This window comes from Ptychodera flava, chromosome 20 (assembly GCF_041260155.1).
Source record: "Ptychodera flava strain L36383 chromosome 20, AS_Pfla_20210202, whole genome shotgun sequence".
NCBI lineage: Eukaryota > Metazoa > Hemichordata > Enteropneusta > Ptychoderidae > Ptychodera > Ptychodera flava.
Window position 1 is genome coordinate 10,265,001 of NC_091947.1, and position 27,500 is coordinate 10,292,500.

A 27,500-nucleotide genomic window follows, 5' to 3' on the forward strand; every position below is an offset into this window, starting at 1 on the left:
CAGATGTATGTTCTACGTAGGCAATGTTGTCTCTCAAGATTAACCTGAAGCAATTTCAATCAGAAGTTGCCAGAACTTGCTCCTACAAAAAAAGAATCAAGCCTTTTAGCAACTCAGGATATTACAGACATATCCATTTCCATGGAACTGATGCAGGGAAAATGACTGCAACTGAAATCTGATATATTATGGAAATTGTCTTGAAAAAATTCTGGGTAATTTCTAAGAAGTGTCACTTAAAGGCGCATGGGTCAGGCATCAGATTGTCTGGCCAGGAAATTTACTTACTAGATTACTATTTCAATGGAAAAACAAAAGGCTCTTACAGACTAGAAAAAACTTCCAGAAGATATACTCATTTCCAATGCAAGTATCACCAATGGGACAATTTTACATTATCACAGCAGCGTATCCTCTGCTTGTGTTTCAGACATATTACCTTCAGCAATTTTTGTTCAAAGTTGATTCATTGGAAATGTTCACCTGATGCATATGTTCAGCTGATCTCTAATTATCAAAAGCACAACTTGGAATATTATAAAATATTTTGAATTAATAATTCAGATGAAACGATGAGCAGGTGCTCCACGAGATGCATGGCTGGAATGTGCATGTTGCAGGATGACTCTATAGGACAATCATATTGTGAAAGTGTTTATTTCATCTTGTTAACCTTTTATTAAAACTGTTGAAAAATAAATTGATGGTGAAAGGTGCTGGGAAGTTATTATGTCTATTAAAATAAAAGGGAAATATATTATATAAGTATAGGATAAAGCCAGAGTACGAGGGCTCTTCTGGTACATAAAGTTTAACCCAACGATAAAATGTCAAGGCCACAGGCCAAGACATTTTTAGCTCCCATAGCCATATGTATATATGGCAATGGAAGCTATTCTTATAGGCTAGGGAAATGTCTGTATGTATGTATGTCTGTATGTCTGTATGTCTGTACGTCTGTATGTCTGTATGTCTGTATGTCTGTCCGTCAACATCAAAAACTCCAAAACCGCTGCATATTTCATCTTGATATTTGGTGTGTACATGGATGATGGGCTGTAGATGAGATTTTGTTCAAATGAAGTTGTCATTGCCAAAAATATGCAAATTAGTGCCAAAAAAGGCGTTTTTGGTAAAAAATCTCAACCGCTGGTCAGACAGCTTTGATATTTGGTATACAGGTCTCTAGGGATAACCCAACTTGGATTTGTTCAAATTGTGATGAAATATGCAAATCTGTATTTTTAAGGAATTTTTTGTCATTTTTGGTCAAAAATTTATTTCATCAAAACCGCTTGTCTGACAGCTTTGATATTTGGTATACAGGTCCCTAGGGATAACCCAACTTGGATTTGTTCAAATTGTAATGAAATAAGCAAATCTGTATTTTTTAAGGAATTTTTTTGTCATTTTTGGTCAAAAATTTATTTCATCAAAAGCGCTTGTCTGACAGCTTTGATATTTGGTATACAGGTCCCTAGGGATAACCCAACTTGGATTTGTTTAAATTGTAATGAAATAAGCAAATCTGTATTTTTAAGGAATTTTTTTGTCATTTTTGGTCAAAAATTTATTTCATCAAAAGCGCTTGTCTGACAGCTTTGATATTTGGTATACAGGTCCCTAGGGATAGCCCAACTTGGATTTGTTCAAATTGTGATAAAAATAAGCAAATCTGTATTTTTAAGGAATTTTTTTGACATTTTTGGTCAAAAATTTATTTCATCAAAACCGCTCGTCTGACAGCTTTGATATTTGGTATACAGGTTCCTACAGATAAACTGAATATGATATACGGAATATATGATGAAATCTGCAATTTTGTAATTTTGGTGCAATTTTTGCCATTTTTGGTCAAAAAATGTGTTTCTCAAAAACTACTTGTCTGATGCGTTTGATATTTGGTATACAGGTTCCTGGGGGTTCTCTTAGTGTGATATAGTGAAATTTGATGAAATCTTCAATTTTTGTATTTTTGGGTCAGTTTTTGCCGTTTTTGGTCAAAATATTTGTTTCTCAAAAGTTACTCATGTGATAGCTTTGATATTTGGTATACATTTTTATACATAATTATGATGAAATCATCAATTTTGTATTTTTGCAGCTAATTTTGCCATTTTAGGTCAGGCCATCCTGAAATGAGCTATCAAAGATCTCAACCTTCTTCATCAATACATATGTCACAAAAAGTTGCTCTCTACATAACACAGCAGAGCTCTGTCGACCATTGGGTCGCTTGTTAGCTCTTATGGCGTATGTATATATGTTTACTAGTTTACATTTTATTGAAAATCTCAATAGCCACTGAACAGATTAGATGAAAAATTAGCATGTAAGTACTTTGGGCTGACCTGAAATGATTGTGCACATCTTGGGTCAGTATCTTGGACTTGCTATTTTTCATGAATTTTTTTGTAATTTTCTCCCATTTTTGGTCAAAAAATCTTCTTCTCTGAAACCACAAGTCTGATTGATTTGAAACTTGGTATGGAAGTGCATAGGAGTGACCTTTCCCAAATCTGGGCAAATCGTGGTGAACTTTGCATATTTGCATTTTTTGGCTATTTTTTTCATTTTTGATCAAAAATTTTTTTTAACTCTGAAACCACACGTCCGATTGAGTTGAAACTTAGTGTAGAGGTTTTTACGGGTGACGTCAGTAAGATTTGATCAAATTCTGGTGAAATTTGCATAATTTTATTTTATTGGGGGAATTGTTTCTATTTGTGATAAAAAAATCTTTTAGCTTGATTTTAGCTTGTTTTGATAACTATATGGGAGCGACCAGTGACATTGTCACTATTTTTTCGTAGGGTTGAACTTTATATACCAGAAGAGCCCGAGTACGAAAGTTTTATCTGACTTAAAAACTATCGCCCCTAACTGATATATTTTCGTTTTCAATGTTTTTACGTCAACCGTCCCCTTTGTCAATGTAACATGTTTAGGATATGAATTAAAACTTTTATTTGTGAAATAGCCTTCCAATGTAATGGAACATCCCATAAATGCCCAAGGGCACATTAGTTTATGTTTGTACCACCACAGATTTTGTGTTGCAGCTGGTTTCCGCTGTGTTACCAAATTTGAATTTTAAAACGTACCAGATGTCTACAGAATATGACATGTTCACTTTTGATTGGACAGCACTTTACTACGGCGCTGTCATTCGTTTCTGGAATATGGTGACCAAAGCTTTAAGAGTAAATAAAACACCCTGAATTGAGCACTCTGATTGGTCAATCAACAGTAGATAGTTTTGAAGGCTCAAATAAAGTTCAATGGCGTCATATACCAGTAGTCTACCTATATCAATACATCTGTTCTCACATGCAGTTTTTTCAGGAAATGTTGAACAGATGCAAATTGTTGACAACAAGTTTGACTGACTTTCAATGATCAAATCTGAATAGTTTAGTGCAGTACTGTATAATATCCATAGCTTTGGCAGGAGCATATGCGACGCTTGTGTATTGATTACAGTCTTTGTGAAGTTCAATAAACTCACTTATTAGTAGTATGACAATGTGCACTACTATAATTATATCATTATTACAAACCCACTGGCTCAGTGCAACCACCTGTCGATCATTCGTCTGATAAATGTGTAGAAATTCTATCTGACTCAACATACAAGATAAGAAATAGGAACTGTTCAAGAAGTTCTGTAAATCAATATGCATACATGTAACTTGTTGGTCTATCAGTGCTGAGTAAAGTTGTTGCTCATCTGATTGTAGTCATAGTGTGAAGTTACAGTGTGTGCTAAATGCTAACATTTCCGTGGTGACTTGTATAAAAACATGATCACCATTATTACTTAGTACTTCTACAAAATGTCCCAGTGAAATGTGCCGTGCAGTTTTTATGAGAGTTTGCAGTGAACTTATATAAAAAATTCTGATTAAAACCCAGGTACCAGTAACACCGCAAAGTGTAGAATTTTTCAGTTTCTTTGAAAGGATCCTTATCACAGCTCTGTTTGTAAGCATTTAAAAAAGAAATGCTATTGAAAGTGTGATCATACAGTATTACAGAATATTAAGAGCGAGTCCCACAGCCATTTATCAGTGACTATTAATAAGTGTAGTTAAAATCTATAAAACATATATTTTAGTTTTACGGAAAGCCCAGCCTAATTTATGATATATTTATTTGTGATTGACATGCAATTTTCAAAACAAACAAATTTTGCAAACTGCAGTTTGTGCCTACTCAAAATTCCATTGAATAGTATCAGTAGGTTTTTGTTAAACAACAATAGCAGTGAGTTGACAAATTAAGTGAACAGTACAACCGGATGAGGCAACTTAAGTGCCATATCTTTATCATCATAGAAATCCCTCAATAGCCATTTAATACATCACATTGTGAAACTTTCCTAGGGTATGTATATTTGATAGATGAAGCTGTGAGTGTTGCTGTGGTAATGTGTCACTCAGCTGTATTATTGCAACATATACAGGATGGGTATTTCCCACAATGCCTTTCTGTTCCCGCTGCAATGTTTGAAGTGACCTGGGGGTCAAAACATAGACTCAAGAGTCTATGGTCAAAACAAGCATTTCTGTGATTTTGTTACATAAATTGTGAATTGAAAGGCCATTAATTGGATTAGCAATCTGTTACAAATCCATTCTGTCAGTCAATCACAATTAAAGTCTCAGTGTTTCCAAAAGTGTGAAGTGACAAAGACTGCTTTTGGTTTCTAACAAAGAGATACCACGTGACAGCTTATTGTTTAGTGCCTGTGACACGATTTCCCTTTGTCAAACCAATCCCCCCTATAAAATTAAAGAAGGAAAGATTTTTGAAACACATGATAGTAAGACTTAAAATTCTGATTGGTTACTGGTGATACCAGACAGAGTGGTGGACTTAACTCTCTTTTATTCGTTTCACTGACTTAGTATGAGTAATGGTCAGGTGCAAGGGGGTTATTTATCAGGACTTGTAAATTTCATGTGGCATTTCAATATTTCCAGAGTAGTTGCAATGATTAAGGCACACTCTTTATTGACACCATTAACTCAATATCATGCCTGAGGATTGTACAAGTAGATGTGAAATATGACCCCATTTGCAGAGGTGACGATTTCTCCTGAATTAATGTAAGGGAAAAGGACTTGATTTTAAGAGTTCAATTATTCACACCCAAAAAAAAGGAATCATTTGTGAACATTTTAGCCTCTAGCTACTTACAGAAATAAGATCATCAGAATTCAAGTTTCGGTGTAATTGACCTAGTTATTCATAGGTGTGAGGTTTAATTGGGGAAGTTGAATTGTTTTATATTTTCCTGTTTTCCTCACGATTTGCAGTGGAGGTCAATGTATGGCAAGAACTAACAATAAAATAGAAGCTTCCATATATGAAACTGCAGATGCCGAAACTCTGACCATTATCATATGCATGGTTTTATGACAGTTATTGTATAACAGACCCCTCTATCCTATGAAACATTGTATATTATTGGTAGACATCACTTTCTCTCATACTAAAAATAATTTTTATAGTTCAATTTCTCAGTGCAATATATTTTGCACTTGTCACGTGTTTTTTTTGGTTAATATTTTTGGATATTTAAATTTTGAATTTATTGCAGCAGTAAACGTACACCAAAAGGTCAAGTGAAATATGAAAAAATACTCTTATCACTGAAAACAATAGTTCTCATGATATCAAATGTTTAATTTTCTTACACAGTTGGTTTTGTCTGTATGAAATTTAGCGCTGATTATTTATTCCGATGGCTTTGATGAATAACATTTCATCAATCACTGCTTTTTAGTCCCCACGGACACCGTCCGGGGGGACTTATAGGTTTGGTCATGTCCGTGCGTGCGTGCGTGCGTGCGTGCGTGCGTGTGTGCGTGCGTCCGTCCGTTCACACAGATATCTCAGAGATGCAAGAAGCGATTTCATTCAAACTTGGTACAAGGATTACTTCATATGTCATACAGATGCACGTCGATTTGTTTTGGATACGATCCAATATGGCCGCCAGGCGGCCATTTTATTACGATTTTTTCATGTACAGAGCCATAACTCAGACATGTTTCAACCAATTTTATTCAAAGTTGGTACAAGGACATTGACCAATGTCATAGATATGCACGTCAATTTTCTTTGTGATAACGATCCAATATGGCCGCCAGGCGGCCATTTTATTACGATTTTTTCATGTACAGAGCCATAACTCAGACATGTTTCAAGTGATTTTATTCAAAGTTGCTACAAAGACATTGACCAATGTCATAGATATGCACGTCAATTTTTTTTGTGATACGATCCAATATGGCCGCCAGGCGGCCATTTTATTATGATTTTTTCATGTACAGAGCCACAACTCAGACATGTTTCAACCGATTTTATTCAACATTGCTACAAGGACATTGACCAATTTCATAGATATGCACGTCGATTTGTTTTGTGATACCATCCAATATGGCTGCTAGGCGGCCATTTTATTACAATTTTTCATATACAGAGGCATAACTCAGGCATATCTCAACCGATTTTATTCAAAGTTGGTACAAGGACATTGACCAATGTCATAGATATGCACGTCATTTGTTTTGTGATACGATCCAATATGGCTGCTGTGTGGTCATTTTGTTACGATTTTTTCATATACAGAGGCATAACTCAGGCATATCTCAACTGATTTTATTCAAAGTTGGTACAAGGACATTGACCTATGTCATACATATGTACGTCGATTTTTTATGTGATACGATCCAATATGGTTGCTAGGCAGCCATTTTATTACGATGTTTTCATGTACAGAGCCATAACTCAGACATATTTCCACCAGTATCATTCAAAGTTGACATTGACCTATTTCATACATATGCTCGTCAATTTGTTTCACGTCATGTAGCAGTAACATGTCAATTATTGAAGTTTCGTAAGTAGGCTGATATGTCAAGAAATATGTACTGCATCAATTCATGAAACTTTATACAGATGTTAACCGATGTTAAGCTCACATTGCTTTAACATTGAAAAAGACATTTATCAGTGTCATTTTAATTAATTTGTAATTGCATAAGTAATGAACTTTCCTAATTAGGGTGATATAGCCACAAATTAATACAACGTCAAATGTGATGAAACTTGATACAGATGTTGATCTCATAGTGTTGTAAATACTGCATCAAACTTTATGAAATATGGTACCAGTGATAATCTGTTAAGTGTTAGAATTGTATGCAAAAATGTTTTGCAACATCCTTTGATTAATTCCTAGTTGACTCATTTTATGAACTTTAGGATGGTGGCCTACATTGGTTTTATGTTTTCATCACCATGGAACTCATTCTTGGCCATTGAGCGCCATCTGTATCAAAGTATTTTTATCACAGACCTAATTAATGAAGAGGACTCTATCCTCTCTTAGGACATGTAATCAAAGTACCCATTATTAACAAGTGGGGACTGTGTCATCAACGATGACTTGTTGATCCTATTATTGAACAAATTTTAGTTAATATTCTTCAAACTGTCAAATTTATTGTAGGTGTAACCTTCATCATTTGAACTTTCTTCTGTTCATTGAAACTTAAAAGATATGCGAAAAAGATATTCCTGTAGTACCTGTGACTGCTACAGCTATAATGTCACTGTGAATCCGAATTCTGCCTTGTTCTGCACTTTGCACTTGTACATATATCAGTCAGGAACTAAGGAGATTTGAAACTACACACAACATTGTATCCTGGTGTATGTTCCATGCAATGAATCACTGACGCAACCAAAAGAATAATCAAATAGGCAGACTGAGAAATGGAAATGAAAGTAAAATGACAAATAAATGTAGGACACTGAATGATATAAACTCAGGTCACAATCTCAGCCTGGATATTATTTACCTACCCTGTTTGCATTTAATGCAAATATATTTAATTCGGGAAATTTTGTTATTACGCAGACATTAAATTATGATAGTGTTTGATACTAGTTTGTAAATGTAGAATTCAGTTTATGGTATTTCCATAGTACAGACCCAATCATCATCTCTCAATACTGGAATATTTGCATTAAATATTATTCAAATTTTATATATTTCAGTAATAAAAGGTTCTAATGATTAAAACTTTGGTGGAGATGGTTAAAACTGGGAAAAAAATCTGTCGAGCGAAAAATTGCTAAACTTGTTTGCAGCCGTACTTCCTTCTGGAAAAATTACCAGAATGTCTGCTGGAAACAAGTATGAAACATTTCGGGAAAAATTATTCATCCTTCAAAATCTGAAAAGACTTGTCAAATTTTGGAATTTTGACAAATTTGCATGTCAACATTCCAATCAACCCCAGTCTAAGATGTAATGGCCCATCCCAGATTATTACATTTCAAATTGTGAATATTCACAGGAACCAACCAATAACTGTCAAAGGTTCTTCTTGTTGGTATATGCAAATTAGTTCATATTGAAAACCCCCCTTTCAATTTTCACACTACCATTTCCATGTTTTCACAGTTGATATTAACTTCACAAATTGAATTAAGGTAGTATTTTATTCCAGACTGATGTCAATGTAACATGTCATAGCTTGCATACACCGTCCAATTAGAGACACAGGAAAAAGAGAGAGATGAATTCAAGATTAATGTGAATTCTTCAGTGATGTTCATTTCAAATAATCTCCCATTCACTTTGCTGACAGTAATTGTTCCATCAATGGCAAACTTTCAAAGTCACTGTCCATGAACTATAGTCACGGTAGATTTCTGATGGTGGCCTCTTTGTATTATTAAAAACAACAGGACTGAAATCTTTGATGTGGCGGTTTGTGTGTCAAGTTTGCCTGCTATGTGTTTCTATATCTGTTAGTAATAGAATCAAAATTATATTATATCATGCTACCATGCGCCATTCTGAATGGACGAGAGCTCATTCCACCGATGCTAAAATACAGTTTTAGCACTGATAGCAGTGCTAAAACAGGCCCCTAAACCAGCATTTTCGAAATTGTCCGGTCAGTGCATTTGAACGTACTTATCTAAACCATAGACTCTCGAGAAAGACCGAAACAGTCCATTTTGTTTCAAAGACCGAAGACCGAATTTTGATACACAGATAAAGTGTGGGTCTGTAACTCACCTCTTGGTGTAAATAAGTTGGGATCGATGATGAAAGACATCTGTGAAGCAGCACGTTTGGGGTATGATGCACACAAATATTAGGGCGACAGCGCACCGCGGTGCACTTTGCGGGAGTCGAGACGCGATATATCCCAGTACCGCTCTTTAAAATGAAGATAGTATTTGTTCATACACAAATAAACTGACACTCCCTCACGGTAACGGTATGTAAGATATTTATATTTACCAAAGTTTGGGCTATAACAGATCGGGATGTCCTAACGATGTAGACCAAGAAGTTCACAATAACAACGGGATGACTCCTGGCGACTGCGACGATATTTGACATCAAATGCAACGACATTGTCAGCATCCTCCCTGCATCGGGCAACACACTCAGAATCTGCACAACTGTTCATCACAGTTGCAGTCATCGCAAGTCTGGATTATTTTAAAACTGCTTGTTTTCTGGTACAATTTATGTCCAAATTATCCATCAAAATAGATCCTGTAACTTCACTGTGCCACCACTGAATGTCGCGACGGTATGCGGTACAGAATGAGACAAATCTATTTTAGTATGCAAAAAAGCCAGGACTATTGTTCTTATGTAAATTTACGAAAAAAATTGTTACTTTTTTCTTTTGATTTGAACTCTTGACCCATTTTTTGTGTGACCGCAGCAGGTATTTTTTGACAAGTATTGTTCGTGTTGCATGCGAATAAAATGCAATGTCGATATGGACGTAATGCGTATTTATCGTAGGACACTGTGCGCCTGTACGGAATCCTTATAAAAATGCTCGGTCTCGGGCGCAGAATTTCCGACGTTCGATCTCTCAGACGTCCGTTTTCTGCATTTGGCGCTTAGAGTGATGAAAATACGCAAGTAAGACAACAAATACACGCAAGTTGATATAATATAATAGCAATAACCCCCTTCGCAGTCGGGCATACACTCGATTTTGGTACAATTCGCTCCATATGGCACTCGCCTATCGGCTCGTGCTATATGTCGCGCATTGTACCAAAATCTCGTGTATACTCTCCTGCGGCGTGGGTTATTGCTTAAATGTATATGGTGGGCTGCTGACAAGAACAATGGTAATACTGAGAAAATCAAAGCTCAATGTGTATTGAGCTATGGCCAGTAGTTGGTAAAAATGCACGTTTCACATTGTTGAAGCTATCGTGCTATGGGGAGTTGTATGCCATTGTACATTATAGAACCAAACGTGTAAGGCAAGCGTGCATGACTAAACACTGTAAAAGTCTGCACGTTAGACATTTTAGACACGTTAGGTCCGTACACGTTAGGTTTGCACGATACACGATAGGTCAGCATGATTGGCATGGTAGATTTTGACCGATGTTGAAAACCTAAAATGACATACACGTTAGACATTTTAGACACGTTAGGTTCGTACACGTAAGGTCTGCACGATACACGATAGGTTTGCATGATTGGCATGATAGAAATTGGAGTCATGTGGAGAACCTAAATGACATACACGTTAGACATTTTAGACACGTTAGGTCCGTACACGTTAGGTTTGCACGATACACGATAGGTTTGCACGATTGGCATGATAAATTTTGACTCATGTGGAGAACCTAAAATGACATGCACGTTAGACATTTTAGACACGTTAGGTGTGTACACGTTAGGTTTGCACGATACACGATAGGTTTGCACGATTGGCATGATAGATTTTGACCCATGTTTAGAACCTAAAATGACATGCACGTTAGACATTTTAGACACGTTAGGTCCGTACACGTAAGGTCTGCACGATACACGATAGGTTTGCACGATTGGCATGATAGATTTTGACTCATGTGGAGAACCTAAAATGACATGCACGTTAGACATTTTAGACACGTTAGGTGCGTACACGTTAGGTTTGCACGATACACGATAGGTTTGCACGATTGGCATGATAGATTTTGACCCATGTTTAGAACCTAAAATGACATGTACGTTAGACATTTTAGACACGTTAGGTCCGTACACGTAAGGTCTGCACGATACACGATAGGTTTGCATGATTGGCATGATAGAAATTGGAGTCATGTCTAAAATGACATACACGTTAGACATTTTAGACACGTTAGGTCCGTCCACGTTAGGTTTGCACGATACACGATAGGTTTGCATGATTGGCATGATAGATTTTGACTCATGTGGAGAACCTAAAATGACATGCACGTTAGACATTTTAGACACGTTAGGTGCGTACACGTTAGGTCTGCACGATACAAGATAGGTTTGCACGATTGGCATGATAGAGTTAGACCTTACCGTGTTTGTAGGCCATCACGTGAATCTTGAGAAATATCGTATAACGTGCCGACCTAAGATTCACGGAGCTAACGTGTCTAAAATGTCTAACGTGTATGCCATTTTAGGTTGTCCATGAGTCAAAATCTATAATGGCAATCATGCAAAGCTATTGTGTATCGTGCAAACCTAACGAGTACGGATCTAATGTGTCTAAAATGTCTAACAAGTATGTCATTTTAGGGTCTCCAGATAAGTTGAATGGTACAGTCATGATATACACGTTAGACATTTTAGACACGTTAGGTCCGTACACGTTAGGTTTGCAAGATACGCGATAGGTTTGCACGATTGGCATGATAGATTTTGACCCATGTCGAGAACCTTAATGACATGCACGTTAGACATTTTAGACACGTTAGGTCCGTACACGTTAGGTTTGCACGATACACGATAGGTTTGCACGATTGACATGATAGATTTTGACCCATGTCGAGAACCTAAAATGACATACACGTTAGACATTTTAGACACGTTAGGTGCGTACGATACACGATGCACGATACACGATAGGTTTGCACGATTGGCATGATAGATTTTGACCCATGTCGAGAACCTAAAATGACATGCACGTTAGACATTTTAGACACGTTAGGTGCGTACACGTTAGGTCGGCACATTACACGATAGGTTTGCACGATTGGCATGATAGAGTTAGACCTTACCGTGTTTGTAGGCCATCACGTGAATCTTGAGACATATCGTATAACGTGCCGACCTAAGATTTACGGAGCTAACGCGTCTAAAATGTCTAACGTGTATGTCATTTTAGGTTGTCCAAGAGTCAAAATCTATCATGCCAATGTGCAAATTTATCGTGTAACGTGCTGACCCAACGTGTACGGACTTACGTGTCTAAAATGTCTAACGTGTATGTCCAGATAAGTCGAATGGTACCATATGTCAATCGTGCAGTCATGATATACACGTTAGACACTTTAGACACGATAGGTGCATCCATGTTTGGCGTGCACGATACACGATAGGTTTGCACGATTGGCATGATAGAATAGGACTTATTTGTACGCCCTAAAATGCAATACATGTTAGACATAGGTTCTTTAACGTTAGGTCTGCACGATACACGATAGGTTTGCACGTTTGGCATTTTAGGCATGTTAGTTCCAACCTGGCATACACGTTAGACATTTTAGAAACGATAGGTGCTGATATGTTGGGTCTGCACGATACACGATAGGTTTGCAAGTTTGGCTTTTTTGGTAACGTTAGTTCGGCTGTTAGTTCCGACCTAACATGTCAAACATGCACTACTAAAATGTAAAAATGTCTAAAATGAAAAAATCCCGACTGCTGGCCATGGATGTGTGTATTGCAACTCTGAGCAGCATTAAACACACACACAGGAAAACTCCAGAGTATATAGTTAACACTATTACTTTTCTGCTTTCATAATTTGTGAAGAATTTGAAAAATATGATAATTTACAGACACCAGTGATTCAAGCCAATATGTGCAGTTTGCATCAATTTACATATAAAACAGTTGCTCAACCATATCTCATTTAATAGTGTGTTGTAATGGTGTGTGATCACAAGTACCAAGTTTTGAGTTCATATTGTCAATTTCAAGCTTCGTTGGCAGTCTATGAATATCAATGATGCACAAAACTAAAACCCATTTCTGAAGTACCTCGGAAAATCAGTTTGCAATTGACAAATGCAAATGAAATTGTATCTAATGTCAGACAATTTGCTTTCAAAGAATAAAAGAGTGTATCACATCATCCTCAATTATCGTCAGCGTATGGTCAAATTTTTTGTATCTCTTCCTGAATGTTTTTGTTTATTTGAAGAATATTGTTGCCTTGTCAATTCCTCACACAAGTACACTTCTTATCTTTCCAAAAGGATTACAGAGAAGCTCAAGAGCATTAAAACCAACCATTCAATTTTCTGGTATTATTTTATTGTTTTATGAGTGCTTTGATGAAATCAAGTAATTTCTCTTGTATTGCTCATAAAATATCAAATGACAATTCTGTAATTTCCATTTTGAATTATCATCTTAATTCTTGCCCCAGTGTTTGACAGGAAAACATGTTTCAACCATGTTATAGCCTGTGTTCATTATCAGTGCCCTAGCTCTTAAAGACCAGTTCCATTGTCATTGACCTTCACAATGTCTAATTTCGGACATAGAAGCAAGGTTCACATTAAAGTAGTGCAGCATCGAAAATGAAAAACGCAAACATGTTTTAACGGCAAGATTTCACTACACATCTTTCCATGAACAAGATTTTGACTTTCATTCGAAATGTTAGTTCATGACATCCACTCCACATTTATTAATCACACCTTGTACTGGTATATGCAGCAAAAGAGACAATGCATTTAGCAGTCAGTCTCATTCATGACTGTAAAGCCACTTAGAATTAGATGAGGATTGAGTGAATGGAGCCAAAACAATTACAGGAAGCAACTTGATCAGTTGTCTTTGAAATCATTAACTTAATTGTGCCGTTAACTGACTGTTCCAGCTGCATCAATGGACGTTGGTTGACTAAATTGCCCAGACAGACCCATTTTAATGATGTTAATGAACACTGTCTGTCCATTCTACCTTTATTGTTTTGACTGCATTTCTAATAATTGCCATTCATCTCAATTAGCAGTCATCCAGTATTCTAATCTGATGATGTTTAAGAGGAGTGAGTGAAATTGACAACAACGTAGCTGTAACCTGAGTACTGATACTCTCAATTGTAATTAGAGTGCTGTCATAAGAGCTCACAGATTTAGTGTCTATTATGCACATCCTATTCATGATCAACTTCCCATTACGGAAATGTATGTTTGCATTTCCCACCCTCCGTCCCTCACCCCCTTAGAAATGAAGGAGGGGAAAGAAATGATTAATCCCATTTTGCAAAGGAAAAGTTGTAATAGTGTACAACTTCGTTATGGTTCTAGGACCGTTAGACCATTAGCATATATGTACAGGACAATTACTGTAACCGTAGCCCCAACTGATATGTGTGGGAACTGTCGCTAGGGTAGATCTCCAGGGCTATCCTCACACCATTCCTTCCATTCAAAGAAGATAAATAATGTTTGTAAAGGTACTTGTAATGTAATTTGTGAATGTAGCCTGCAGTTGTTGCATATTTTAACACTTTAATTAAATAGTCTCTTCAACAAGAGAGACCTAAATATTACTCATTTTACACATATTGAAATTTTGGTACTACCTGAACATGTAACATTTTACAAGTTTGTTGCATGGTTGTTTGGTAAAGGCTTTTGTAGAATGTGCAGAAGTGAGTACGTCTGCCTGCTTTGTTGCATTTCAAGACTTCAGTATCATTGTTTTGTAAGTCAATTGCAAATTCTTGTTCTATACTCCCCATACATGTGTAAAGTTAATGCCTACTGTTTAGCTTATCAACAGAGCGTCTGCATGTATAAAATGTCACATTATTGTTTACATTTGAATTCTAGCAATTGTCATCATAGATAGCATCGCAGTACTCAAGTAAAGTCACATTTGTGTCTGAAGAAGTCGAGACGTCACAACTACAAGCAATTAGAAACCTCACATTTATACTCTTTTTGAAATTCCATCTAAATTGCCATCCATAAGTGTATGCGGTAATACAAATATCAACTGTAATCGATCTTAAACCAATGAATAATACTTTATTGGTACAAAGCAATAATACAAGGTACAGCAAAGCTTCCAAATTAAAAGACAAGAACGCGGTTGACTGGTAAGCCAAAGAGCCAAGACTGCATTGTACAATGACCCATATTGCAACAAGAGGTGACGTGCCACTCAGATTTATGCAGTTGATGTACACACAATTTGAAGGCATTGTGCCACAAAATACTGTATTACATCATGATCTCAGGTGGTAGAACAGAAAAAAAAATTTGAAAACACAATAACAAGACTTTAAATAATTTCCACAGTAACATGAGTGATGAAAGTATATTACTGTAATGAATATGACTTTTCACTGATTTAAAATTTTTTGTTGCTTTTATTTATCTTTACAATGCCTCAACTTGAGTGCATGATTGGCCCACCATACCGAGGAAAACAAGGAACCAAATATACTAAAATCGGTTATGGAAGTTGGGAATGCGTAGTTCTGTGTACCTAGGTTTTTGGTTATTTGATTGACAATGTAGGGCATTGTTGTTGATGACAAATATCAGAAAGGAATCCACATCTCATGCGTATCACATGTTCAAACTTTTTTCCGTATATACTTTTCCTCTAGGTGGTCAAGGAAAACAAAGACATCAAGAGGAAAAGCCAGGCGCTTCTGATGAAAGCTGGTGTTGATGTGAAAGTCTTTGACATATCATTGGATGACGGTGATGATGCAGATGACAAGAGCTCCGATGAAATTAATGCTCTTGAGAGAGTTGTTGATGGTAGGTGAATTGTTTCTTATGTTCTCCGTGTTGATAGAATAAGTTGTAAAACACACTGATGGCAGGTTTTTAATGTTTGAATTAGTAATGAATTTCAGCAGTCATTATCATACTCCAGAGCACCTGTGATAGCCAAGGGATGTGTTCAGGTAGGGGCGTAGCTATTCATCATGACATTGTACCTGTATAAATCCCTTTGAGCCCTCTGATGCTGGGGAGACCCACCTTATCTAGGGAAGCACAGAACAGGCTTGTGCTATCAGCTGCAGGGGGAACGCAAAGCTCATGTATTTGTATCGTGACTTAAAATTGACTGGAATGAATTGCAACGACAAACCCCTGTGTCAGACATCTGCACAGGTTTCTTACAATGAGTAGGCTTGGGGGAAAAAGACAAAAGGAGAACAGTTGGTGAATGTAAAGAGATGATATGTGTCCTTGTAGAAGTCAGTGAGGAAGGTGATAGATGTAAATTTGGAAATGAGAATAGATATGTTGAAGCTGCATGATTGTATCATATTTTAATTTTAACCTGATTATAAGACTTTTACTTCGCATTGCAATATCAATTAGACATATGAGATATTTTGTTTTTTAATAATTATATGAATCACTCATTTGTTCTATCAGTCATCAGGTTTGGCCATTTTCTATTTTAACTCCTGAACCCACCCAAGAAGGCTTATGATAGTATGTGTGAGTCCTTTCACCATCTTTGAAACTGTTTAAAGCCAGCACATTGTATAGCCATGTGACTGTTGGAAATGTAGATCATGGCCATATGCCAGTATTTTCACACGTCAAAAGTCTGACGCTACAAGGCAAAGCTTTCAACATGATGTCAGAAGCAAGCTAGGATGAAGTGTAGGGGTCTTGTTACCGCACATTCAGACAATAACCTGCAGGCACCCATTAAGTACAATGTCATCAAGGTTGTATCACAGGTGTGATGATTAGTGATTATATGCCATGTGTAGTGCATTTAGTGATTTATTTTCAGACGACTGTGGCTTTCAGTCCAGTAAAATTACAAAAATCTGTTACCTGGAAGTCACTTCCACTTTGTGTGCCCGTCTACTCACAACTGACGATCAAAGAGATCATTAACATTCACGAAGTAAAAGGAAAATCCAGACGGGCAGGACCATGTATTCACATGAGATATTGTGCATGAATCCCGTTTAAGCCATTAAAGCTAATATTCTGTAACAAGCACTCAGTGGACACTCTTTACTTGATGCTTGAAGATATCAGTGATGTGCATCGTTAGGATGACAGCCAATTCCAATTACGCACCATCTACCTACTTGCTGTCACAAACTAACTGTACATGATTCCTGCGCGTGGATGTTGAACTTGAAATAATTTGCATTTCTTGGCCATTCACCTCTTCCAGGGAGAGATCAGGAATTAAGATGCCTGCTATCACAGTACTTTCTCTCTTGCCATCACAAACAGCTCGAGTACTTTACTGTTGCATTTACTGTTACAGTTTCATTTACTGTGACAGTTTAAGTGTATTTGCAATAAATAAGGTGCTCGCAGATGGCAACAAATTCATACTTTGCCCTCTCTACAATTTTAAAGTTTAACCAGAAAATGGAGCTCTACAAATTAACAATTTGATATTTATAATACTTAATATTGACAGTTTATGCAAATGAGAGCCGTGGTGTGCAAATGACTCCACCGGTTGATGGTCCGTACGTCGATAAATTGTCTCTGTAAAATTGTATATTTAAAATTGCATAGTGTACATGAGATATGCATTCTTGTGTGCAATGGTGATTGTGATCTGTAAGGGATTAGGCAGCATGCTGCCATGCAGTTCTATTAGGATATCATATACAATTACATCAATATAGATCTACATGTCTAGTTTGCATATAATTAAAGGCCAGGTTGTATTGTGAAGCCACTGAATAACTTGTTAATAGGCTAGGTCTGCAACAATTATATCAAAGTATTGGCATTGAAAGCTATGGGCAGCCTTCAACAACAAGGTGGTGAATTGTTCACGTGGAAATTAGATAGCAAGATTTCACCAAGGATTTCATTGAGCTATAATGTGACACAGGATGGGCAGGTGTGCCCATGGAAGGATGCTGCATTGCATCGTAATAGGGGAGGGGTTAGAAGGAAGAGAATTTTGTGCTTTTACCCAAGAAACCTTATTCTTATATGCGAATGTATACATCTATAGCAAATCAATTCATTGCTCATGTATAATTCACTACCTTTGAATGAACTCATATTTCCTTACTTCTGAACATTGTAAATTTTTTTGTAATCATGATTTATTCCATTGAAAATTTGTGATATAGTGAAATGATTAGTTATAACAGTTTGTTGCCATAGGGGCTTTCAGTACTCACAGCAGAATGTGTATCTGCGTTGTCTGTTTCATAGGTTAGAGTGTACCATTCATTTCTGGACCAGTTTTAATAGGTTCAGTATAAGCAGCCAGCCATAATGCCGTCATATGGTCTGTCTCTTTTATATTTATGCAAGATTAACCATGTGTTGATTCATTCATGATTCAATGCACAGAATTGCAAATTTGAGTCTCATACAACATGTTTCTGGTGCAGACTGATTGATGACATTCTCCAGGATTGACATTTCAGATATTTTTTTGTCAGGTCAACATGGCATAATTTTTTTTTTCTTGTTCATAAAGGTGACCGATTGAATGTCAAAGGGATTTCCTGTCATTGATATCAATCTTCCTGACCCATGAAAGATTTGTAAAAATTCTCTGAAAAAATTCATAGATTTGGAACAATTTTTGGTGCCATGTGTTTGAATTGATTGAACTGCAAATCAGATTGTATCGGGAATATCATATATGAGCTTGGTTTCTGGCAATTTGTGATTGACCAGAAAAATATCGATCTCAATGGAAAATGTTGACCATGCAGGACCGTAAAGGTCAGGTACAAAGATGTATCATGGTAATTTTCAGGTCCTTAGATTTTGGCGGGAAAGTTAACATTTTGAGGCGTGTGAGAATGAGAAAAAAACCCAGGTAAACGGAACAATTAATATAGATGAGCCCTAGGAGTCTGTGCTATTAAAAGTATCAAATTAACGAGTAGTGATAAATGAATTTACTGTTATCATTCCTTCCCTGGGCATTTTGTGATTGTGTATATAACAAATCAATCTCCGGAAAGTAAATATTGTCTTTGTCAGGAAAGATAGCATCAGTCTGAACACAGTGTTGTCTTTCACCAGAATGACGTCCAGAATGCTGATTTGATGGCTGTATAAAGTGTGTCATAGGTGTTGCTGACCTTCTCTCAGTAACAGTTCCAAGAATCTGGGCCTGGTAATGCACTCATGACTTTCTAGGCACCTGGAATTTCAAAGTTCGAAGGTCAAGAAATGTCAGGTGATTAGATTGTCATGAGCTGTTGTGAGGGGGGGCACCTTTGTGCGCATGAGTGAAAGTGAATGAACTAGAACGTTTTTCCTGTTCCAATGTCAACATGTCTTGGGGAATAAAAAATAATGTAAATTTGATTTGGAAATGTTCTGGGATAATGGTGCAAATCTTAGTGGTGTACATCATGTATAAGTCATCCGCGAAACTGATTTTGAGATTTTCAGAGAAAGTGAAAGTTGAGATCTCCAGTTTGATACTTGATAATGTATTGAAGCAAAGAAATGAAAGAGGTACTGTGAGAGCACACTTATGTAGTCACGCTCACATAATCTTGTCATTGAAATTCGATATATAAGCTGAAAAGAGTGAAACAAAAAGCATACAAATTGTGAACCCACCTTTCAGCGAAATGTCACGTATTTCATTGTACAGGTGCGGGTTGGCACTCAAAGGGAGAATTTTTAATGCAAAATTTGTGATGACAGACATATGACTCAGCCAAGTGCAAACAAATTCAATGTCATTTAATCTCATTCATAGTGAGAGTGATGGTGTTTGTTCAGCAGATGCTCAAATTGTTGCTACAAATGATTACATCGTTTGAACAATTGATTTGATGAAACCACTGAGTCATGCACAATGTGATCCAGGAACAGAAAGTTATACTTTGAAGAAGAGAGAGAGTCTTGTCAACAAATACAACTACACATGTTAAAATAACTCAGTTCTTGATCTTTATATTGTTCCCATCTCTTGCAGAGAGAATTCGGCTGGCTTATTCACCCGCATTTCTTCTCAGAAGGTCAACTTTTGCCCAGAAAACTATAGAATTTGCAAATTTTCTTTCTTGTAGTTCATGCTCACTGTAGATCAATCTATGACTTTTGTCAGTCTGAAATTACACATTTACATATATTTACGTTGTTGTACATATTGCGTACATACACTTCCCAGAGATCATACATAGATTTATTAATTTGGCATAAAATTGGCCCTCTCACGATGCAGACAGCATGTCTGAGAATAACACCCTCAAAAATGCTGAATGCAGTTTGATGTAATTTGGTGATGTTTTATATCAAAGTATGACATCATCAATGATGATTACTGAACAGTTTAAATGACAGGGCAACCCTTATCAGGTGCAAACTGATTTCTCTGCCGTGAGCTGATGTGAATTCTGGCAGGATATGAGTTGTGAATTGATTGCATATAATTTCAAATTTGATTGAGCGCTAACACGCTGTGTTTTGGCATTTCATGAATTGACCATTACGGTAGATGTCTTTCCTCTATATTGCCACTGTAATGGATTAGTTTGAGGTGAAAATGAAAGGCTTGCTGGTTCCAAGGAGATGATTGTTTCTACTGTCATCAAAAGATCACAGTGATTATGAATATGAAGAAATATTGCTGAAATCATAATGACAGTTACAACTTTAATCAATAATGTCACCATTCTCTCCATGTGCAATAATGTTTGAGAAGTGGAATGAAATTCTTAGTCTCAAGACTCATTGCTGCGTGATTTTAATAGCCAGAACTAGCAGAGAAACCCAGTTTTAAAATTTCAAGTTTGCGTACCATCACAATATTCTATCCCATCACACTGCATGGTGACTACGAGTAGATTCAGTTTCATGATATACGTGCACTCTTGTGTATATTTTTCACGAGCCAAAATGACTGCTATAACAGAAAAGATTCAAGTGAATTTACCTTCTAACTTCCAGCATAGACCCTCGAGAAAAACTGTTTTTCTCAAGGGTCTATGCTTCCGGCAATGTTTTTTGCACCATTGTTTGCTGTTCAGAATGTTCTTTTAGTGTGATAATTTGGCTAATGTTTATACAAGTTTATGAACATCTATTGTCAACTGTATCGTTATTTGGTTTAAATGTTTCCAAATCCCTGGTACATCCATTGTGACAGTGCAAAATTACTATTACTCACCACTCACAGTGTATTATTCTCAAGGTGAAGACCAAGGCTGCTTGAAATATACAGTATGAAGTAGGAAAGGAAATTGTTGAAGTATATATATTTGAAGAGAAATTTTTAAAAAAATATGGCGCCATTGGAGTCTAAAATCATTGCACAAAAAAACATCGAATTGTGTATGAAGCAAAGTTTGGAAATATGATAGGAGATTATTTGTGAAGGTGCTGAGAGTATACCCTCTACCAGAAAATTCACTATCTACATAAATTAAATTATAATTATCCGGCCACAAATACTGGTACATCAGTATGATATTATTAATAATTTGGAAAAATCTGACCGCTTGAAAGAAGTACATTTTACTTTGCTGAAATCTTTTGGGGCCTTCAAAATGATCTCTGTGCTCCCATGCCATATATGGCATGCCATGGGAGTACCTCGTACAGTTATTGCTTTTGTAATTTGTATATTTCCAAAGAGAACTGAATTAATGCTATGGTAATAATGGATCTTTAACTTTGTTGGGGCATGACCTATTGACTTGTACCATATAGAAAATATTTAAACTTCATTAATGCCAAGCTAACCTAGCGTGATGAAAGTTGTAGTTCAGGAAATAATATGAGAGTATAACCTGAATGCTTGAAGCTCTTCATGTGCAGAGAAGCATAAAGCATGGAATTTCAATATATATCAATGTGCTACAAGCATTAGTGATTGATATAAATATGATTGTGTCTTGCTGTAAGAAATGATGCAAGCTGGACTTCGTAATTTGTATAATATCAGGTTTTGAAAGGAATGACTTTGTTGTTCGCCTAATTGTTATCTTAGTCAGGTTTCACTTCATCATGTTGTCATGGTTACAAGACATTAGGAATGCATGGATGGGTTATCAGTAAAATATGTCTGTGTGGCATATCACTCAACTTTAGATAAATTCCAGATCTGCTTCTACCTGTAAGTATCAGCTCAGGTGATCTGTAGTGTTCTTTTGCTGAAAAATTACATGTTAACATAAAAAAATAATGACAGCGTTGGAATATCAGAGCAAATAGGTAAGTGCATGTGCAAATAACTGAACATTTTTGGGGAAAAATAGTTGCAGTATACTTAAAAAGTTGCACATAAAATGTTTTGATCTATCTCAGGAAAGGAAGTGAATCATACATCTCTGTCAAAGCTGTATCACATTTTGTATCAATAATAAGTGATTGTTGGTATTTCAGAACATAGTTTAGCTATTACACCATGTTAGTTACACTTCTTGCAGTTTACCTGTCATTATCCAGGTGTCTTAAATTATGTCATCTCACAAGTCTTCTTTAAACTAAAAATGTAAAGTTGACAAAGACAAGAAGAATATCATCAAGGGCTACACAACTTTGTTTATCCCATCATAACTTGATTGCTACTATAATGTCTACACTTTTTCCTGTGCCTCAACACACGTACTGTTATTCATTCATACATCTCCATATGGATAAACAATTTTTTCTTGAAGAGGCATAAACCAGACACAGCACAGACTGCAACACCATAAATTATTGATATACATAAAAGAGTTGAAGTCATGCAGACAATAAAAAAAATATATTTTTGCAAGTAATACATAATATATGAAGTCATACAAATGAAAAAATGCAAATTATCTCGTATAAGTAATAAATAATATTTGATCACAGGTATACAAATGGAAAAAAATTCTCTTGCCAAAAATATGCACTATACCATCTCCAATTCTGGTTACTAGTGGAGTATAAATTACCCAGCCTTTGATGGAAATTCACAATACTGCAATAACAGTCAAGTTGATTTATTACCTTTTCTAATAAGATAATAATTGTATCAAACATGAGTGGTAGATCTGTAAGATGCAGGCATAAATTTTCACATTTTAAAGATAATTTCTCACTCAGAAATTCAAATAATACAAGTGAAGTACATACCAATATACAGAAATCAGTGAGCAAGTATTTAATTTTTGTTGACAATTTTTCGTTGAAATCCTTTCAAACACCAAACATTATGTTTATTCAAATTGCATGTGTTCCTTTAACTGCGATACTTACAGCATAACATGCATTAGCAAAATTGTTTGGCCCAACATTTTTAGCACTGAATCTCCACTGCCAGTAAAATAGCATATTTTTTCTATTCTGGTGATGACTAAAATTATAGTTTGTTGTGTGCTGGTTCACACTGCTATGAGGAATAAAGTGATAAATTACTAGCATGCTGTACATAAAAATAAACTCTGGAAATAAATTACTACAGGTTTCAATTATATTTTTATAGTTACATCCATTAAAATTACTTTTTTCACGTTAATACCTGTTTCCTTCTTTCCAGTATTTTTAATTTCATAGTTTTAAGAGACATCAACGGTTGAAGTTGAAAATGTAGTGAAACCTATTACCGAGTATGAAAGCCATTTCTTTGTCCAATCGTAACTTCAAATACATGTGATGCAGATGTTATATGAAAAAATTGATAATGATGTACATATTTGGTAGAACTCGATTCCACGATACGCTACCTAACTGTGCCAATGGAGCATTATCTCTACAGACAGAGTATTAACATGTGCATTAAAGTATTACTCAGTAATTCCATATTTTGATCCAATGTGATCCTTTGGAAATGGGTGCTGACCCAGTGAGACAAATTACCACGGCAATATGTAAATTGCATGCAAATTGAACCATGACTAAGTCACTGTCTGTCTGGGAACAAAGTGAAAAATACCAATTTGAATACAGAATCACACTTATTTGATTAAATGATGTGAAACAAGATATGAATCAGAAAGAGAGGTAATATCTTGTGTGTTGGTTTCCACGGTGACCATCTCAGCATCAGATTATGCAGATGCATTCTGTGCAATTTGAGAGTCACACAATCTCGTTTCAGCTGTATAAATGGAATAAAAAATACCATTAACTACCAGACACTGACGTTTACAGGCACTCTTTGTCAGGGTATATGGTATAGCTATGGAAACAATGTTATAATCTCTTTAGTGTCATTTGTCGCTCTGGTCTAGCTTTCTCAATCAGATGTGACAAATCTCTCATAAATTTCATGTATGCACACAAAAGGCAATAAGCTTCAGTCTTCAGTCTTTTCTGGAAAATATTTCAAGTGGAGATTGAAAATTCAGAAAAATAAGTGACAACGTGTTATTCTTGATGTGCTTTTCGTAACTATTTAGAGAAATATCTACTCTTCAGGTTTTGAATGCAATATATATAGTTTTCTTATCCACTGAACCTGTTCTTAGGTTCATTCAACAAATTACAGTGGGATTGAATTAAAACAAAAATCCGGGATGGAGCTGAATTTAACTTGATCCTTGACCTTGAAGGGGCACTGAAATAAGCAAGTTAAAAAGATTGCCTTGTAGTGTTTAGGAAAAGCTGATGAATGTATAGTTGAATGAAAAACTCTGTAGTTAGTCCCCACGGACACCGTCCGGGGGGACTTATAGGTTTGGTCATGTCCGTGCGTGCGTGCGTCCGTGCGTGCGTGCGTGCGTGCGTGCGTCCGTCCGTCCGTTCACGCAGATATCTCTGAGATGCCTGGAGCGATTTCATTCAAACTTGATACAAGGATTACTTCATATGGCATACAGATGCACGTCGATTTGTTTTGTGATACGATCCAATATGGCCGCCAGGCGGCCATTTTATTACGATTTTTTCATGTACAGAGCCATAACTCAGGCATGTTCCAACCGATTTTATTCAAAGTTGGTACAAGGACATTGACCAATGTCATACAGATGCACGTCAATTTGTTTTGTGATACGATCCAATATGGCCGCCAGGTGGCCATTTTATTACGATTTTTTCATGTACAGAGCCATTACTCAGGCATGTTTCGACCGATTTCATTCAGAGTTGGTACAAGGACATTGACCAATGTCATAGATATGCACATCAATTTGTTTTGTGATACGATCCAATATGGCCGCCAGGCGACCATTTTATTACGATTTTTTCATGTACAGAGCCATTACTCAGGCATGTTTTGACCGATTTTATTCAGAGTTGGTACAAGGACATTGACCAATGTCATAGATATGCATGTCAATTTGTTTTGTGATACGATCCAATATGGCCGCCAGGCGGCCATTTTATTACGATTTTTTCATGTACAGAGCCATTACTCAGGCATGTTCCAACCGATTTTATTCAAAGTTGGTACAAGGACATTGACCAATGTCATACAGATGCACGTCAATTTGTTTTGTGATACGATCCAATATGGCCGCCAGGCGGCCATTTTATTACGATTTTTTCATGTACAGAGCCATTACTCAGGCATGTTTCGACCGATTTTATTCAGAGTTGGTACAAGGACATTGACCAATGTCATAGATATGCACATCAATTTGTTTTGTGATACGATCCAATATGGCCGCCAGGCGACCATTTTATTACGATTTTTTCATGTACAGAGCCATTACTCAGGCATGTTTTGACCGATTTTATTCAGAGTTGGTACAAGGACATTGACCAATGTCATACAGATGCACGTCAATTTGTTTTGTGATATGATCCAATATGGCCGCCAGGCGGCCATTTTATTACGATTTTTTCATGTACAGAGCCATTACTCAGGCATGTTTCGACCGATTTTATTCAGAGTTGGTACAAGGACATTGACCAATGTCATAGATATGCACATCAATTTGTTTTGTGATACGATCCAATATGGCCGCCAGGCGACCATTTTATTACGATTTTTTCATGTACAGAGCCATTACTCAGGCATGTTTTGACCGATTTTATTCAGAGTTGGTACAAGGACATTGACCAATGTCATAGATATGCATGTCAATTTGTTTTGTGATACGATCCAATATGGCCGCCAGGCGGCCATTTTATTACGATTTTTTCATGTACAGAGCCATTACTCAGGCATTTTTCGACCGATTTTATTCAGAGTTGGTACAAGGACATTGACCAATGTCATAGATATGCATGTCAATTTGTTTTGTGATACGATCCAATATGGCCGCCAGGCGGCCATTTTATTACGATTTTTTCATGTACAGAGCCATAACTCAAGCACGTTTCAACAGATTTTATTCAGAGTTGGTACAAGGACATTGACCAATGTCATAGATATGCATGTCAATTTGTTTTGTGATACGATCCAAAATGGCCGCTGTGCAGCCATTTTATTACGATTTTTTCATGTACAGAGCCATAACTCAGGCATATCTCAACCGATTTTATTCAAAGTTGGTACAAGGACATTGACCTATGTCATACATATGCACATCAATCTGTTTTGTGATACGATCCAATATGGCCGCCAGGCGGCCATTTTATTACGATTTTTTCATGTACAGAGCCATTTCTCAGGCATATCCGCATGTTTTGACCAATTTTATTCAAAGTTGGTACAAGGACATCGACCAATGTCATAGCTATGCACATCAATTTGTTTTGTGATGCGATCCAATATGGCCGCTGTGCGACCATTTTGTTACGATTTTTTTCATGTCCTGAACCATAACTCAGACATGTATCAAGCGAATTCATTCAAAAGTATTTTTATCACAGACCTAATGAAGAGGACTCTATCCTCTTTTAGGACCTGTAATCAAAATACTGATTAACAAGTGGGGACTGTGTCATTAACGATGACTTGTTTTGTGTTGTATATTAGTGACAACTTTGTATCTTCATCCTGTTTCAACGGAATAACAAATTCTCTGGTAGTGATCATCCATTTCTGGTTGATGCTGCAAGCCAAGAGTTCTCATCCTGTCAGAGTGATTTGCTTTTCTGACGGCTTCTCCAACAATAATTTATCCAAAAGCAAAATAAAAAATCCAAACAAAAATTTCACTGACAAACCTTCTTTTCGAATGTGTCTAATTTACCAGAGCTGTATCCATTTTGTTCCTTTTTAGTCCCCACGGACATCGTCCGGGGGGACTTATAGGTTTGGTCATGTCCGTGCGTGTGTGCGTGCGTCCGTCTGTGCGTCCGTCCGTCCGTTCACGCAGATATCTGAGAGATGCCTGGAGCGATTTCATTCAAACTTGGTACAAGGATTACCTCACATGTCATACAGATGCACGTCGATTTGTTTTGTGATACGATCCAATATGGCTGCCAGGCGGCCATTTTATTACGATTTTTTCATGTACAGAGCCATAACTCAGGCATGTTTCAACTGATTTTATTCAAAGTTGGTACAAGGACATTGACTAATGTCATAGATATGCACGTCAATTTTTTATGTGATACGATCCAATATGGCCGCCGCGGCCAATTTGTTATGATTTTTTCATGTACAGAGCCATTACTCAGGCATGTTTCAA

At 36.5% G+C, this 27,500-nt stretch overlaps 1 protein-coding gene across 1 annotated transcript in view; it reads left to right on the top strand.

The window, feature by feature from the left end:
• The window catches only part of LOC139120637 (shootin-1-like), a 153,751-nt gene that overhangs the window by 24,081 nt on the left and 102,170 nt on the right, over nucleotides 1–27,500 (top strand). Inside the window, exon 4 of the mRNA XM_070685153.1 lies at nucleotides 15,672–15,828. Coding sequence (XP_070541254.1) covers nucleotides 15,672–15,828 — 157 coding nt within the window. The remainder of the gene's footprint in view (nucleotides 1–15,671; nucleotides 15,829–27,500) is intronic.